This window comes from Tarenaya hassleriana, unplaced genomic scaffold, assembly GCF_000463585.1.
Source record: "Tarenaya hassleriana unplaced genomic scaffold, ASM46358v1 Cleome75, whole genome shotgun sequence".
Lineage (NCBI taxonomy): Eukaryota > Viridiplantae > Streptophyta > Magnoliopsida > Brassicales > Cleomaceae > Tarenaya > Tarenaya hassleriana.
The window spans coordinates 96,402-113,169 of NW_010970030.1; the positions used below are offsets into that span (position 1 = coordinate 96,402).

The 16,768-nt window shown below is 40.4% G+C and overlaps 2 protein-coding genes and 1 pseudogene across 3 annotated transcripts; 1 reads left to right on the forward strand and 2 right to left on the reverse strand.

The window, feature by feature from the left end:
• Positions 1-9,464: 9,464 nt before the first annotated feature.
• Positions 9,465-10,406, forward strand: LOC109116172 (defensin-like protein 2). Its single transcript, XM_019201116.1, has 2 exons — positions 9,465-9,621; positions 10,008-10,406. Exons 1-2 carry the CDS (start codon positions 9,558-9,560, stop codon positions 10,175-10,177), a joined length of 234 nt encoding a protein of 77 aa, XP_019056661.1. The 5' UTR covers positions 9,465-9,557; the 3' UTR covers positions 10,178-10,406.
• A 154-nt stretch (positions 10,407-10,560) lies between these two features.
• Positions 10,561-13,785, reverse strand: LOC104801771 (mitochondrial substrate carrier family protein P-like). 2 transcript variants are annotated; one of them, XM_010525119.2, is made up of 7 exons: positions 12,858-13,785; positions 12,356-12,441; positions 12,060-12,267; positions 11,757-11,889; positions 11,268-11,452; positions 10,935-11,069; positions 10,561-10,849 (listed from the first exon to the last, which is right to left on the reverse strand). In XM_010525119.2, exons 1-7 carry the CDS (start codon positions 13,011-13,013, stop codon positions 10,745-10,747), a joined length of 1,008 nt encoding a protein of 335 aa, XP_010523421.1. In that variant the 5' UTR covers positions 13,014-13,785; the 3' UTR covers positions 10,561-10,744. The 2 variants fall into 2 exon arrangements, with proteins under 2 accessions (XP_010523421.1, XP_010523422.1); XM_010525120.2 differs by having other exon boundaries at positions 10,698-10,849; positions 13,599-13,784.
• Positions 13,786-14,007: 222 nt separating this feature from the next.
• LOC104801848 lies at positions 14,008-16,593 on the reverse strand (annotated as a pseudogene).
• Between the last annotated feature and the right edge of the window lie 175 nt (positions 16,594-16,768).

The following is a 16,768-nucleotide window of genomic DNA, read 5'->3' on the forward strand; positions in this document are numbered from 1 at the left end:
CAGGCAAGGTCTCTCTCTCTCTATATATATATATATATATCTATATATATACACACACATTCTTTAATTTTAAAAAATGAGGGAGGTATTTGTAATTACCACAAGACTTAGACGGTTTGAATGTCGCTGTTAAAGCGGTGAAATGTGTCAACATGCGGCGGTGGCCGGGGGCCACATCTCTCTCTCTCGATTCGTATCTTTTTGGTGGCTTGAAGACAAAACCCTCGCTTTCTCTTCATTTAACCGAGCCTTGATCTTTTGGTAAAACTTCATCTTTTTTACGTGGAATAATGGTACTAACGTCTATGCTCGTCACGCACACTCTCGCACAACACACACGTGCGCTCCATGCGTACTGTAGATACGCGTGTCATATTCTTTTTTTGGCTTTATATTTTGATGATTAAAAAAATTAGACATGTTTTTTTTTTGTTACGATGGGAAACCCTATCCTACAACTCTTTGGGTCGGACACTGGACACCGCAACGCCTCTCAGTCCATGGACCGAACGAGAACAACATCAGGACAATATCGCAGACCTAAGAAAACCCACCGCCCTGCGCAGTAGTCGACAAACTACGTAGAGCAGATAAACCAGTCTCATAAAGCTGACCGGCTCAAGGGGAGTTTCCATACCTAGGTTTCGAATCCACAGCCTCTTGCCAGAGGGGAGTTGTCACTAACCACTAGGACGAGAGACTCCCACAATTAGACACGTTGTTCAAACCAAGTTGATGATGATTATCAATAGAATCAAAACAAAATACATACGAAGAAAAAAAAAAGAGACAAATGTTGGACAGATTTTGTGTAACGACGCATCAAATTAATTAGTACTAATGAACTATTTTCATATCATCAAGAGTTAGACTAATAATTATTCATGATTTATATTAAAGGTTTATTACCATGAAAATTTGGAAGCCAGATTAGTTGGTCGCTCATGTTCAAAATGTGCAATAATAAAGTTTTGGCAAGAGATCTCGGCTAGAATGTTGCCGAGAGAAAGAAGAAGATTTGCATAAAAGAATTCTTTGTGTTTTACCAAAAGATCAAGACCGCGTTATGCGTACTGTCCTCCTATCTTGTAAGTGCACTCCCTCATCTGCTAGTTCATCCCTCCTAGCTGATTGGTACTACCTTACTCTCTACTCGAGACCACCCTAGACATTACACCTCTGTTGTTAGACGGTTAGACTGTTTGATTGTCTCGGCTATATTTTGACCATTTATTTATGGGTTCCTTATGTATACAGTCATGGACTGGTTGTACATTTTTGCTAAAGTAATATACATCACTTTAATCAAAAAAAAAAAATGGAAATTACGAAATTATGTACCATTAGGAACGAAAACATGGGAAAAAAGATGGAAGGTTGCATGATATGGAATATATATATCAGCATATTCTTTGGAGCAAGATTTAAGCAGAAGAAAAGTTTTCTCCACTCAAATAAAGTCCAAGATTACGTAATGATATATATATCCCTAGCAATTGTGGTCTTCTCGTGTGTACTTGTTCAGCAAGTAATCATTCCAACCTTGTGTTTGTGTGTCGTCAAGTGTTTGTGCTTGAGTTTCCTTCAACATTCCCCCTCAAGGTTGGTTTGTGAATATCCAGAACACCAACCTTGGAGAGAGTGATTTCGTAGCTTCTAACATTGGGTGCCTTGGTAAACATGTCGGCCAATTGGTCTTCACTTCTAACGTATGGCGTCGTGATGATTCCGTGAGTGATATTTTCTCGCACAAAGTGACAATCGATCTCTGTAACGACCCGAGGTCACTATGGAATGATAGAGCTGTCCCCACACACCAACACGAGACCTTTTAGCGTGTTTTGTCCTCACTCGCACACATCTCGGAAAGTACTTCCCAGGAGGTCACTCATCCTAAGACTACTCCAGAGCCAGCACGCTTAACTTTGGAGTTCTCTCGAGATGGGCAACCGAAAAGGTAGATGCATCTTGTTGATATGAGTAGCTCAATTAATTCCTTTAAGTTATCTTAGACTGTGTAGTCCCATACCTACACAGCCCTCGGATCCCTCTCATTCCGGTGCGTCCGCTTCATCCCTGTACCCCCTATCCAGAAGCTCGTCAGGAGCCGCCCATTGTCCATGCCTCTCGCACCGGCGATCACTCCCCGCCCTCCTACGGTATTCTGGGCTGTCACAGGCCCACCAGCTTCCGCCTGGTTCGTCCACGAACCACACCGTACTGGGAGAGAACCGGCTCTGATACCATTTGTAACGACCCGAGGTCACTACGGAATGATAGAGTTGTCCCCACACACCAACACGAGACCTTTTAGCGTGTTTTGTCCTCACTCGCACACATCCCGGAAAGTACTTCCCAAGAGGTCACCCATCCTAAGACTACTCCAGAGCTAGCACGCTTAACTTTGGAGTTCTCTCGAGATGAACAACCGAAAAGGTAGATGCATCTTGTTGATATGAGTAGCTCAATTAATTCCTTTAAGTTATCTTAGACTGTGTAGTCCCATACCTACACAGCCCTCGGATCCCTCTCATTCCGATGCGTCCGCTTCATCCCTGTACCCCCTACCCAGAAGCTCGTCAGGAGCCGCCCATTGTCCATGCCTCTCGCACCGGCGATCACTCCCCGCCCTCCTACGATATTTAGGGCTGTCACAGGCCCACCAGCTTCCGTCTGGTTCGTCCACGAACCACACCGTACTGGGAGAGAACCGGCTCTGATACCATTTGTAACGACCCGAGGTCACTACGGAATGATAGAGTTGTCCCCACACACCAACACGAGACCTTTTAGCGTGTTTTGTCCTCACTCGCACACATCCCGGAAAGTACTTCCCAAGAGGTCACCCATCCTAAGACTACTCCAGAGCCAGCACGCTTAACTTTGGAGTTCTCTCGAGATGAGCAACCGAAAAGGTAGATGCATCTTGTTGATATGAGTAGCTCAATTAATTCCTTTAAGTTATCTTAGACTGTGTAGTCCCATACCTACACAACCCTCGGATCTCTCTCATTCCGGTGCGTCCGCTTCATCCCTGTACCCCCTACCCAGAAGCTCGTCAGGAGCCGCCCATTTTCCATGCCTCTCGCACCGGCGATCACTCCCCGCCCTCCTACGGTATTCTGGGCTGTCACAACCTCGATGTGCTTTGTCCACTCGTGGAATACCGGATTCGCCGCAATGTGAATAGCCGCTTGGTTGTCGCAATGTAATGGAATGGGTTTGTCCGATGTAATGCAAAGTTCACTAAGCAACGCCTTAAGCCATATAAGCTCACTAGTCGCGGTAGCCATTGCCCGATACTCTGCTTCAGCACTCGATCTAGCCACCACATTTTGCTTTTTACTCTTCCAAGTTGTTAAGTTTCCTCCGACGAACATGCAATATCCCGAGGTTGACTTCCTATCATGCTGATCACCAACCCAATCCGCATCGCAGTATCCGACAATGTCGGTTTGGTTGTTCTGGTTCATCCAAATTCCCTTTCCTGGAGATCCTTTGAGATACTTGAGTATTCTCTCTACCATTCCCAAATGTCGTGAAGTAGGAGCATGCATGAATTGACTCACCTGACCAACAGCAAATGATAAGTCAGGTCTAGCGATTGTAAGATAAATGAGCTTACCTACGATTCTCCGATAACGCTCAGAATCTTCAAGTGGTTCCCCCTCTTGTTGATACTTGTAGCCGACCTCAATGGGAGTCTTCGCCGGTTTTACTCCAAGTTTTCCTGCACTACTCAAAAGATCAAGTGTGTACTTTCGTTGGGATAGAAATAATCCATCGAGTGATCGAGATACTTCTATACCAAGAAAGTACTTTAGCTCACCCAAGTCTTTAATGTCAAAAGTACTATGAAGTAGATGTTTTGTTTTTACAATTCCTTGAGTATCATTACCCGTTATAATTATGTCATCGGCGTATACAAGTAGAACAATTATACCTTCCTTGCTTTGAGATGTGAACAACGAGTGATCACTTTCACTTCGATGAAAGCCATATGATGTCAATGCGTCGTGGAGTTTAGCATACCATTGTCGTGGTGATTGTTTGAGACCATATAACGCCTTCTTGAGCTTACAAACCTTGTTGTGTCCAAGTGAGTTTTGAAATCCTGGGGGTAGGTCCATATATATTTCTTCCTCTAAATCACCTTGGAGGAATGCATTCTTGACATCCATCTGCCAAAGTTCCCAATTAAGATTAACAGCAATGGAAAGTATTACTCTTACCGTAGGAAGCTTTGCAACCGGAGCAAAGGTATCCGTGTAGTCCTCTCCATATGTTTGAGTGAATCCCTTAGCTACTAGCCGGGCTTTGTATCTCTCTATATCTCCATTGCTATGATATTTAATGTTGAATATCCATCGACATCCCACCGGTCGTTTGTCCTTTGGTAGAGAGACTATTTCCCACGTTCCATTTTGTTGTAATGCAAAGATTTCTTCTGCCATAGCAGTTCGCCATTCTTCCTTTTGGTTGGCTTCTTCGAACGTTTGTGGCTCAAATTTCTGGTCTAATTTACTAAGAAATACACGTGGTTAATAGGTAAATGAAGTATGGAACAAAAGTTATGTATAGGATGAGTTACCGCATAACCATTATCGTTTTGTCTTAGCTTGTAAGTTGGTTTCCTTGTCCTCGAGCTCCTACGCAGATTTGTCATCATTGGATTTGAAGAAGGTATCGTGTTCTGAATTTCTTCCCCCTCATGCTCCGTTGTTACTTCTCTCAGCGATTCGGTGGTTTCGAGTCGGCGTTCCTCGTTAGCTTCGTCATTCTCAGATCCGTTAAAATCTGTTAGTTCCAGGAGTTCATTAGAGTTACCTGTTTGTGTTCTTACGGTGTCGATCCGAGTTTGGTCGGATGTCTCGGTTGGTTGATGTAGGCATGTTTCTGTTGGAGTAGCTTGATAGTCAAGCAAATTCTTCAACGTATAGGAATAGTTGGGTATTGGGTCTTGCTAAAGTTTCAAGCTCTCCCCAATTCTTCTTGTCAAAGTATCCAACGTCTTCTAAGAATTTGACATCCCTTGACACGAACAATCGTCGCGTTTCGGGTTGATAGCATTTGTACCCTTTCTGTCTTGTTGAGTATCCAAGGAATACACACTTAATGCTCTTCGGATCCAACTTGTTCCTGTTATTTTCTGGTACAAACACATAACACAAACAACCGAAGACTCTCAAAAATTCAAGAGATGGACGAGTTTCATTGAGTACCTCGAATGGAGATTTATCATCAAGAATCTTTGTAGGTAATCGATTGATCAAATAGCATGATGTCATGACTGCATCACACCAAAATCTCTTAGGAACTTGATGATGAAACATCAAGGTTCTTGCCACCTCCATAAGATGACAGTTCTTTTTCTCCGCCACTCCGTTTTGTTGCGGCGTGTAGGCACATGAAGATTGGTGTTCAATGCCATGCTTGGCAAAGTAATCCTTGAACCGAGAATTAAGATACTCTCCTCCGTTGTCCGACCGAAAACACTTGAGCTTTGCATTATATTGCGTTCCAATATAAGCATGAAACCTGATAAAAGCATCAAACACCTCTCCTTTTGAAGACAAAAGGGTTAGCCAAGTATACTTAAGATTTTTCGTCGATAAAAGTCACGAAATATTTGTAATTTTCTCATGATGTACATGGAGCCGTCCACACGTCCGAATGAACTAATTCAAAACATTTATTATAGATAGAGTTCGAATGTGGAAATACATTCCGACAATGTTTGCCTAAAATGCATGCCTCACAACTCGTATGATCAAATGCAACATTCGATAATAGAAGTTTTAAAGCTTGAAAATGCGGGTGACCTAATCTAGCATGCCAAAGAGACTTAAGGTTGTTTCTTCAACTTCCGAATGCGTATCTAAAAGATAAAGGTCGTTTGTTTCTCGTCCCTTGGTAATGATTCGCCCCGTCTTAATATCCTGAAATTGTATCCCGTTAGGACTGAAAATAGCTCTGCAATCTAGGTCTTTTGCTGCTTTGTAAATGGACAAGAGATTATTAGTAAATTCGGAGTGCATCAGTCTCCTTTTCACAAAGCTTTAATTTTCCGGTTCCTTTAATAGAAACATTCTGTCCATTGGCAACCGAAATAGATCCATGAGTATGTTTAATATTTGACAGCAATTTTGGATTATAGATCATGTGACTAGTGGCTCCTGAGTCAATAATCAAATCATTGCTAGTGAATGGGGTGAAAAAAACATTACCGAAATCCTTAGATGCAATCATCTTTGAGATGTTGGAGGTGAGACTTTGCATCATGGCTGCCATGTCCGTTTTGGTGACATATTCTGCCGTTGATGCCGTTAATGCATTGTCATGTATCGCAATCCCTCCCACGTCCAAGATCTCAATATGGCTTTCACCTGCAAGTCGAGCCTTATCCGAAAAAGATTGAGAAGAGGCAAACCTTTGGGGTTTAAGATGCGGATGGAGCACCCAACACTTGTTCTTGGTGTGTCCTTTCCGATGACAGTGTTCGCAAATGAGGTTGCGTCGATCTCCTACAGATTTGTATGGCATAGCCTTGTTTGTTGCTTCGTTATATCCAATGGTCAAGCTCTTGGCCTTGTGAGCAAGTTCACTTGGTCCAGAAAATAAGTTCTCCCCCCCCCCTTTCCTCCTTTTCGATCCGAGCACACACCTCATTGAATGACGGAAGTGTTGTATCACGGAGAATTGTTTGGATAAGCTCTTTGTAAGAGCCATTGAGAGCAAAGAGGAGAGCAAAAACTTTGTCTTGCTCATGGTTCTCCAAACTTTGGCATCGGACGATGGTTGTCAGGGTTCACGATACTCGCACCATAGCGTCGTGAATTCACCGAGTAACACCGAAAACGGTCTTTCTTCTTGGCGTAGAGAGTAAATCCGTCGTTTCACTTCGTAGATCCGACTTATGTTGGAAGTATTCCCAAAGACATCTTGGAGTGTATCCCATAAGAGCTTGGCGGATTCAATATGATTGAAAGAAGCCATGATAGTGCTATCAAACGAACGTTGAAGCACGATGACAACGATATGGTCTTCTTGTAACCATTTGGAGTTGTCTTCATTGAGGGGTTCATCGCCAGATTCGTCGATCTGACGTTCGGTGGTGACATGAGTCCACCAACCTTTGCTCTTCAAGAACATCTTCGTCGATCGGGACCAACTCAGGTAGTTGTCGCCATCGAGGATAACCGGGATGATTCGGAGCACAGAGAAATCCATAGTGGTTGACGAAAAAGTGGTCGAAAGACAGGAAAAAAAAAAGGTGATAAAGATGGTCACTCAGATCACTGTTCTGATACCATGTGCAATAATGAAGTTTTGGCAAGAGATCTCGGCTAGTATGTTGCCGAGAGAAAGAAGAAGATTTGCATAAAAGAATTCTCTGTGTTTTATTCAATAAGAAACTATACAAATAAATAGGGAGCAAGAAGAATAACAAGAATGGAAACTACGAAATTATGTACAATTAGGAATGGAAACATGTGAAAAAAAATGGAAGGTTGCATGATATGGAATATATATATATCAGTATATTCTTTGGAGCAAGATTTAAGCAGAAGAAAAGTTTTCTCCACTCAAATAAAGTCCAAGATTACGTAATGATATATATATATATATCCCTAGCAATTGTGGTCTTCATGTGTTTACTTGTTCAGCAAGTAATCATTCTAACCTTGTGTTTGTGTGCCGTCAAGTGTCTGTGCTTGAGTTTCCTTCAACACAAAACACTGATTAGCGTCAGTTTTTTTTTTAAATAATCGAAAAAATGAATTAAAAAAAGGAACTTACGAGGAGAGGAGTTCCACGGTTACCTGTCCGAAAGATTTCATGGGGCGAAAAATAATTTTGAGACTGAGCCCCAAATTAATGGTAAAGCCCATAAATGTGGATTTTTTTAATAAAATATCTTAACGTTATCGAATAGATAAAAAGCCCATAAAAGGCCTACAAACCAACATAAAGCCCAAACTAACATATAAATTACCACCATTGATCTTTCCGAACGCAACCACACGCGCTCTCGCAGCGCGTACGGCATATGGGAATTCTACGGTCTTACCAAAATTGCCCTTTTGTCGTTTCTTATATATATGATCATTTATCTGTTAAATCAAATTTTATAGATATATTTAATAAATCGAGAAAATTGATTACTAGTATAATTGTGTAATGTTGCGAAATGAAAACGAAATAAAGTGAAGAAGATCGGATTAAAGCAGCTTTTGTCTGCCACTTACCCTTGCCAAATATTCATTTTCAAATTTGGTCCCTTGTTTTTTTTTTCTTTTACTTTATGTGGACAATTTTGATAGTTGAATGTGAACTAACTAACAATATATATATATATATATATATATATATACATATAGTAAATATTATTAGTATCATACCATAGGTTACCTTTGCTTATTACAAACGGTATAATTTTATTAATTAGACTCATAGTGGAGCGTCTAACAAACAGTTTGTAACTACTCTTGTAATATATGTAGCATTTTGTAAGTTATACATTATATTTTTCTTTTTCCAACATTAAATTACATTTCCATGATCATCTCTGTATATATAATTTTATACCAAAACTTTTAATTTTTTTAAAATTTTCATTTGTCCTTGTCGGATAAATCAAAACTTCAAAATTTCAATATTTGGACAGGTATAAGTGTATCCGTGGTCCCCATGTTTTTCACGTGGACGGTACCGTACACTGACGACCTCTATTATTTACTTTCTTCCTTTTATTTTTATTTTTTAATCTTTTAAATGATAAATATAGAAATTGGTCAAAAGTAATATTTAATTAAAGCAAGTGGCTTTTGTGTGCTTTTGGAAAAGACTTATCCAAGTGGTTCACGTCTTGTCAATTCACAAAATATCATTTTCTCCCATATAAATAAATAGATAAATAATCATTTTTTTTTAACAAAAATAATCTTTTTCAAAAAATTTCTGTGAAATCAATACGATGTTCCCTTAAATTTATGGCGTCGTTTAGGCGAACCGGAAGAAAACTAGTATGAAACCAAAAACAAGAAAATAAATTCGAACATAAAAAAATAAAAAAAGGAAGATAATTGTACTCAATAATTCATTTGTTTTTTCGTGCGGGACAAAACTCTTTTCCAATTTAAATTCGAATATCCCCTCAATCACATGGTCATCTCTTTTGGAAGGTATATAATATTTAATTAGATATATAATTTCAGGGGTAAAATTTATTTTTATGGAGTCATTTGATAATTTTATTTATAATCTCGAAAGATTTATAAGGAAATCGATATTTTTTAGCCCATGTGTATAATATTCACACGGACTTTACTTGTTCCGGATTATCAAAAAAGGATTAATTTATTTTCTAATATTGATGCAAATAATACAAAAACACATTTTGTAATTAACTTCGTTCAAGTTCTTTCAGTCCTTTAGGCCTTTATATAATGCCCACTCCCTCAGCTCACTACTTCACTCTCATCCAAATCTCTCTCTCTCTCTCTCCCATCTAACTAAATATTGTGCAAAAAAGTTTAAGTAAAATATTAAATAACATGAAGCTCTCCTTGCGTTTGGTTTCAGCTGTTCTCCTCGTGTTCATGCTCCTCGTTGCCACAGGTTCATATTCTTTATATATATATATATATACACACGCGCATGCTAGACGTGTATGTGTGTACTGTGGCATGTTAGTGTACGTAAAATGCCACATTGTATGTATGTATGGGATCTGAAGCTGGAACTAACCCTTAATCCGAGGATCTTGTTTGTTAGTTTTGCAATAAACTAACAAGTTTCTTGGGAGAATTACAGATTGAGAAGAAAATACACAAATCTTTTTAGCTATCTGGATCTTGGACTGAGATTATATATAAACCCACTTCGCATTATGTATTCCGAAATATGTACATACCAAAAGGCAATGTATACACGGTCATCTACATGTATATATATATATATGCATCACCATGTTGATGGTAAGAAGAAGTGATGTATGAAAACAGAGATGGGGCCAGTGGCCGTGGAAGGAAGAACATGCGAGTCGCCGAGCCATAGGTTCAAGGGTGCGTGCCTGAGCGAAACCAACTGCGCCAACGTTTGCCACAACGAGGGCTTCATCGGCGGCAACTGTCGTGGTCTACGCCGCCGCTGCTTCTGCACCAAACACTGCTGATTGCATCGCTTAATTAATCACGTTTTAATTAACGCTGTGGTTCTGTGGTTTCATGTTTGGTGTGCGTGCGTGCGTACGTGTTTCGTGTTGGGAATAAACTCTTGTATGGACAATGAGATCGATCTGTGGTCTCTGCCTTCGATTTCACAGAGTACCCTTTTCTTCTGTTGTGTTGTGTCTTGACTAATGATATGAACTTAACAAATGTTTTTATGTTTTTCTTTTTTAATTCTGCGACGTTATTATTAAGATTATAATCTCTCATTAGTCTTTTGCTAATCACTTTATAAAAAATGGGAAAATCAGTGATCACGTATTAATATTAAGTGTACATGCATTCGATTTTATCGAATATAGAAAAAAAGGGAGAAACACGTACGGACTGGCGTCGGTATAAATATGTGAACGAAGAACGTATGTATAAAACGACGAATCTTTCTCTTTAGCCCAAATACGAATTTATGAATTCTATATGACATTAATAATAATGGTAATAAGGGTATAAAGGTTTCAAGTTTTAAAAGAAAAACCATTGGTGGAGAATGTGAAACAGCAGTCTTTGGAATTTCAAGACACTTGAGAAGCCGGCTTCGGTCTGTCGCGGGGAGGGATCCTCAGCCACGACTTCATTGACTCGTACACCGTGAAACCTATCGCCACCGACGGCACGATCTATATAACATCCACGCAACAGTTTAGGGAACAATCAGAGGAATTCCCACACGAAGATTTGATGGAGATCAGTATTACTACTAACCTTGATGTAGTTGATGCTTAAACCGGCAAACAGTTGCCGCCAGCCCTGAGTCCGCACAATCGTGCTGAGGCCATCGAATGTGTTTTTGTACCTCTTATTGCCTCCTCCTCCTGCCATCGGCTGCAGATTCTCTACCTGCAGGTTGCAAGGTTTATGAAAATGTGGATGAAAAAACCCATTTGATTCAGACCAACTTCATGAACCCTATCTTTGTTTATTTTCTCAAAAGCTGAATTACCATTTCTATATATAGAAAAAAATGGCATCTTCATGCTGAGAAAGGCTGAATAGTTTTCTAATTCATTACAGGAAAAACAAAAGGGAGGGAGCTACCTGCATCTGTCTCCTGACGACATCCAAAGGGTAAGTGAAGGTCTGACCAAACAAGCCAGCCATAGCTCCACAAGACAGATGCATCTGGACAGAGTTCTGATGCTCTTCCGGAACACGCCTCTTGAGCTCCTCGTATATGTAGAACTTCAGACCAGCATATGGAAGGATGCCTATCAGCGTCGGCCCTGTCAAAGAAAAAAATGAGGCTTTAACAGATCCCGGGCAGGCGGGTGGTAAAGAGAACGAAGAGAAAACGTTTGAGAAAATTGCAAGAAACCTACTCTCTTTCGCATGAAATTTCGATAAAGATAGACCTGAGAACCTTAGCTTAAACAACAATCAACCCCGCACTCCATATTTTCACAATTATATCTCTCGTGGTTGGTTCATCTCTACGACACAACGGATTCCCCGGACACTTTTTTGGATCACAACTCCAAGAAAACGACGGCATGCGTGCAAAGCTTATGAGGCTATGAGTTCACTTACCTATGCCTCGATACAGTCCCCGTAACCCTCCTTCTCTATATGCAACTGCAAGCACCTCCTTTATTCCTGAATAGGCAGGTTGACGATAAATGCTCTCCACGCCATGCCTGAGAGCTCGTCTTGTATCAGAAACCTAAACAAGCGAAGCAATTTAATAAATGCATGAGAAGAGAAACAACAAGAACGGTAGTTTTCAGTCAAACAAGAAACAATACCTGCCACCTCTCAAGGCCAGGAGAAAAATCCATATATGTTTACTCAAAAGAGGCATCGCAAATTTAGCATGGAACCACATTGACATACCTGGTAAGCTAGTTTAGTACGGGCTAAATCCAGGGGATATGTGGATAACACTGCTGTCCCGCCTGCGGCTGAACCAGCCACGAGATCAACAACGGGACCAGAACCCAAGGGAAGGTTTTTCTCCAAAATCCAGTCACGATACTGTTCATAGGTCATGTAATGAAGGGCAGCATATGGAATAATCCGAATTACACTTGCCCCATTTCCTCTGCAAGAACAATATGTAAAAAGGATTCAGAAAATCTATTGCGGCTGCAAAAACAGATAAACAGTCAAGTGTCTATGTAGATACTCACTTATAGAATCCGAGAGGTCCTTCACATTTTAACACCTTGTTTAAAGATCGATAAACCCCCAAGGTTCGAAAGTCTTCAGTTCTAGTCTGACATTGACAACACGAATATACGAAACATTAGCTGGTTCAGAATATTAAAAAAAACACACCAGCCAGACAGCAATATATGGGCAACATTATCATGGGATATGCCATAAGTACGAGGTTCATCGGAAATGAATATCTTCAGACAAATAAACCTAGATCCCAGACCATATAAAAAAACATTATTCGGACAAAGTGTTTGCCTCTTAAATCTGAAATTGCCCATAGGTGCAAAGAAATATATTCACCACCACTCAAGCATATCAAGGGTATAGGAAACTCAGATGTGTTATAGGCAACTCAGAGGAAATCTGGTTGTTCAAAGGAAGTCCCTATAAATGTCATGAAGCCATTCAGAAAGAGGTTCAGACCCATTAAAACACTAAGACAACCATTCAAACAGGACAACTTCCAGTCACCTGCAATAGGATCTTGATCCTTTCTAAGGGTGCAACGACAGTCTTGGCCAAAGCTCCGGCAGCTCCTCCGGCGATAAGTGTTTTGGCGAAAACAGGCAATGTATCCACAAGGCTCGTCACATCAGCCGACAATGTCGAGCCTTGCGATGAACCCATCTCAACCCAGTTTCGAATACCCTAAAAACTTTGCAAATTCTTGATTTTGTTGTCTTCTTTTTCTCTTTTTCAGTTATCCACTCTGAAGCTGAAAGAACACCTTATCCCGTCTATACCTAAGGATTACGACAAAGGAAGATCTTTTATTGAAAGACAAACCGGACAACCTGAGAAGGCCCAGAAACGAGTCCGGCAAGTTCTGAAGCAAATTCTCCTCCTTTACCACGACAATATTCATCCACAGACGCAGGGATGCACTCCGACAAACAAAGCCGACCACCCGTTGATCAACACGTTCCCATAGCTAAATCTCGGATTCTACGGCTTTCTCAATTCGAAAGATTTATCAAGAATTCCGACAAAAGAAAAGTCTCTAAAACCAGATACCCAGCACGCGGAATCCGAATCGACGAACAAATCCGCACGACCGAAAGCACGATACCCTTTTGAGATCAATCAGAACGCAACAAACTCGAAACACGCAAAATTTGTAAACCCACTTCCAGAAAAAAGTGTATACCCTGATACCAATCGAAAAAAAAAATCAAAGGGAAGATAACGACGGAGGAACAAAAGAAACCCAACCTCAAACAGGAATAAAAACAAGTATCAGAAGCAGAAGAGATCGGCAAAAATTGAGGGAAATCGTTGAGAATCCAAGAGCTTTTAGGAGACTAGCCGTCGATTTTTTGGGGAAAATGGGAATAAAGGAGAAGACGAGGTTTTTCCGATTCAACTTCGCCTGCGGCTCTGTTTCATGATTGGTCCCGCAATTTTTGAGGTTTGAAGAATAGAAAGGGTGCTTGGTCACGGATTCCCTGTGACGCAGTGTACCGATACGGGATTCCGCCACGTGTCTCCGTTTTATGGAACGAATAATTGGTGCCCAGCCCATTTGAGGTGTGAACCCCAACGAATAAGGTTCTTTGAATCAAAGTAAATTGAACATTCGTGGTTAGGGAAGGAGTGCGGGTATTAATTATCTAATCCTATATGATTTAAATTTAATTACTTGAACTAAAAAAAAAAGAACCTTTGAATAAAAAAAATATTTTTTTTTAGGACAGAACATTGCCAAATCTCATCTCTTTGGAAAAAGGCCAAAACTTTGATAGTACATGACACCCATCTTCTTTGTATCTTCTTCTTCTTCTCCATCCTCGGGATACTCCTCTTCCACGCCTTATGGGTTTTCATAAGTGTACTCTCCATCTTCTTCTTATCCTTCCTCGTAATAATACTCGCCATTCTGGTCATTGCCTCCATAGGCTTGGTCCTCTTCCACTGTCATTTCCTTCATCTGTCCCGCCTTTGTGAGTTTGTTTCGCTTCAGAGGACTGCCCATGAGGGACCTCGGCCTGATCTTGACCTCCAACTTCCTCCATGGCTATGGTAGCATCTGGGTCTTCCTGTTTTGTTTGTTGGATTGTGCCATCTTTCTCATCACCACCACCATTCCCACCAGATGCGCTACTCTTTTTCTCTTGAGAATTTCATTGAATGGTAATGGAGCCGTAAATGAATCTTCAGATTCCTCATGAAGATGATCCTCCAAGCTTTTCCTTTTCCTAAAGGATGGTTCGTCCTTGCTGCTTTTCAGTCTGCAAGCCTTTTTGGAGCTGGGAACTCCGAGTTTATCGTATCATCTTCCGTTTCTCTCCTTCTTGTCCATGGATGACGTGTACCTCTTTCTTGGTCAATGGAATGGTTCTCCTCTAGCCCTACATTGCCTTCCCTGTGACAACTGACTTCTGTTCCTTCCCCACTGTCCCCTCTCAAAATGAGCATCACCGTCATTGGCTCTCCCAGAATGTTTAATTCTACCTTGAAGACGGATGCTAATAGAGCTTTCTTGAAGTGATTCTTTACGAGAATCCACATAACCTCGTTCTGAGTAGTCAGGGGCATAGTCACGGCTTACAATTGATCTCAGTTGATTAACTCTCCTATGTTTCGACAATCGGTTTCTTAAATCAGACTCTAGGATGTGGTCTGACCTCTCCTCTGTTAAATAAGCCCTTTTTTTGAAATGATCTCCTCTTTCAGAAGAAGTCCAGGGGTGACCCCAACCATACTGCCTATCTTGCATGGGATCACAAGGGTCAAAGCCGCGATGATCACGGAACGCTTCTGCATCATCGTCATCTGTAGCACTGAAATCAGGATCGTGTTCATTCACAGTGTTCCTACCATCCTCACCTCTTCTTCCATATTGATCTTCCCCATGATAATACTCGGAGTCTCTAAGCTCGCTATCCACAAGAACATCAAAGTCTTCTCCAACATCAAGCCCAGGAGAAGACTCTCTTAAAATGCCATCTGGGCCCTTACCATTACGAAAACTGTTACTATCATCAGACCCATGGATCTGAAGCAATTGAGTAGAGTGTCCCCCATCACAAAACAAAGATAAAAATCAGAATAGACAAGAACACTTATCAAACTTAATCTGAGGGAGTGAGGGTGAACTCACAGGATGCCGAAAGCCACATTTGGGATTCAAACAATTGCCATTCAACCAGTAGTAGCAATCTCGTGGATTGATGCGCGCATATTCACTGTGACGATACTCACACTCGCTTCCCTGTCCAAATCAGACAAAAATGAAGAAACACAAATCTATTAAAACAAAAATATATCACATTGTGAGGTTTAACATAATGTCTCCTTTACCGAATACAAACGTAAATGAACGTTTCATAAGGTAATAGAAATTAGAAGTATCGAAGAACTATCGGCACTTGATATAGCAAACTAGTTAGGAAGAACATAAAACGAATCCATCAGATCTAATCGGAGAGGAACAGAACCGTGTCTGAAGTTTGCGTTAACCAAACAGACCCATCAAGCATATATCAGACAGAAATCGAAACTGGATAGAAATTAGAAACCCTAGGTTCATAGGGCACAGGCCTATTCAAACGAAACGCGTAACAAAAAGTAACTCGAACCGGCCGGAAGAAAACTGAGATCTCAAATCGTAAAACGTAATCAAAGTAGAAACCAGGAAAGATTTGCGAGGAATAGATCAAGATAAACACCTTCTTGCAGGTTAAAGGGGAAAACGCGATCCAAGCCTCGTGGAATAAGAAGATGATGATGGAGCCACCACAGAGGGAGCTCCAAATCTGTGAAATGATGATGATGATGATGATGATGATGATGATGATGATGATACCGCCCTAGTGTTTGGATGCATACATACTATTTATACAATTATACGTATTTTTGTTCGTACTGGTACATTACTGTGAGACACGTGGCACCATCCTATAATGGAGATATCTTCGAGACCCTCTAGATCTAACCGCGTGATTCGGAAACCATTCCAAATGATTAGTCTATACTGATTGTGATATTTACAGACTTGTTGATTGAACTCAGATTCAATATTAATGGGAGATTCTTACCGTTGCATTAACATAATATATGAATGAAACCCAATAACATTTTATTATTATTATTATTATTTTAAAAAAAATAACATTTTATTACACGAACAATGACATTTCATTCCTATGTAAGGATTTTATGGGCCTGGGCTTATGAAAATGCACGTTCACACCATTTTGTAGCCCATGAGCTGATCGCACTTGTCTTTTTTTATTTATAAATAATATGGGCCGAACGCGACCAAAGAAAACAAGAATATATACCATAATATATATTATATTGTTTATACCATAATATGTAGATAAATCTGACTATGAATTTACTTTAATTAATAACAGATTAACTTAATTAATTCAATTAAG

Coding starts and splice junctions, on each gene's coding strand:
- LOC109116172 (XM_019201116.1), top strand. CDS start 9,558: ATGAAGCTCTCCTTGCGTTTGGTTTCAGCTGTTCTCCTCGTGTTCATG. Junction 9,622..10,007: donor CATGCTCCTCGTTGCCACAG/GTTCATATTCTT, acceptor GTATGAAAACAG/AGATGGGGCCAGTGGCCGTG.
- LOC104801771 (XM_010525119.2), bottom strand. CDS start 13,013: ATGGGTTCATCGCAAGGCTCGACATTGTCGGCTGATGTGACGAGCCTT. Junction 12,442..12,857: donor GGATCAAGATCCTATTGCAG/GTGACTGGAAGT, acceptor TGTCAATGTCAG/ACTAGAACTGAAGACTTTCG. Junction 12,268..12,355: donor GGACCTCTCGGATTCTATAA/GTGAGTATCTAC, acceptor TTGTTCTTGCAG/AGGAAATGGGGCAAGTGTAA.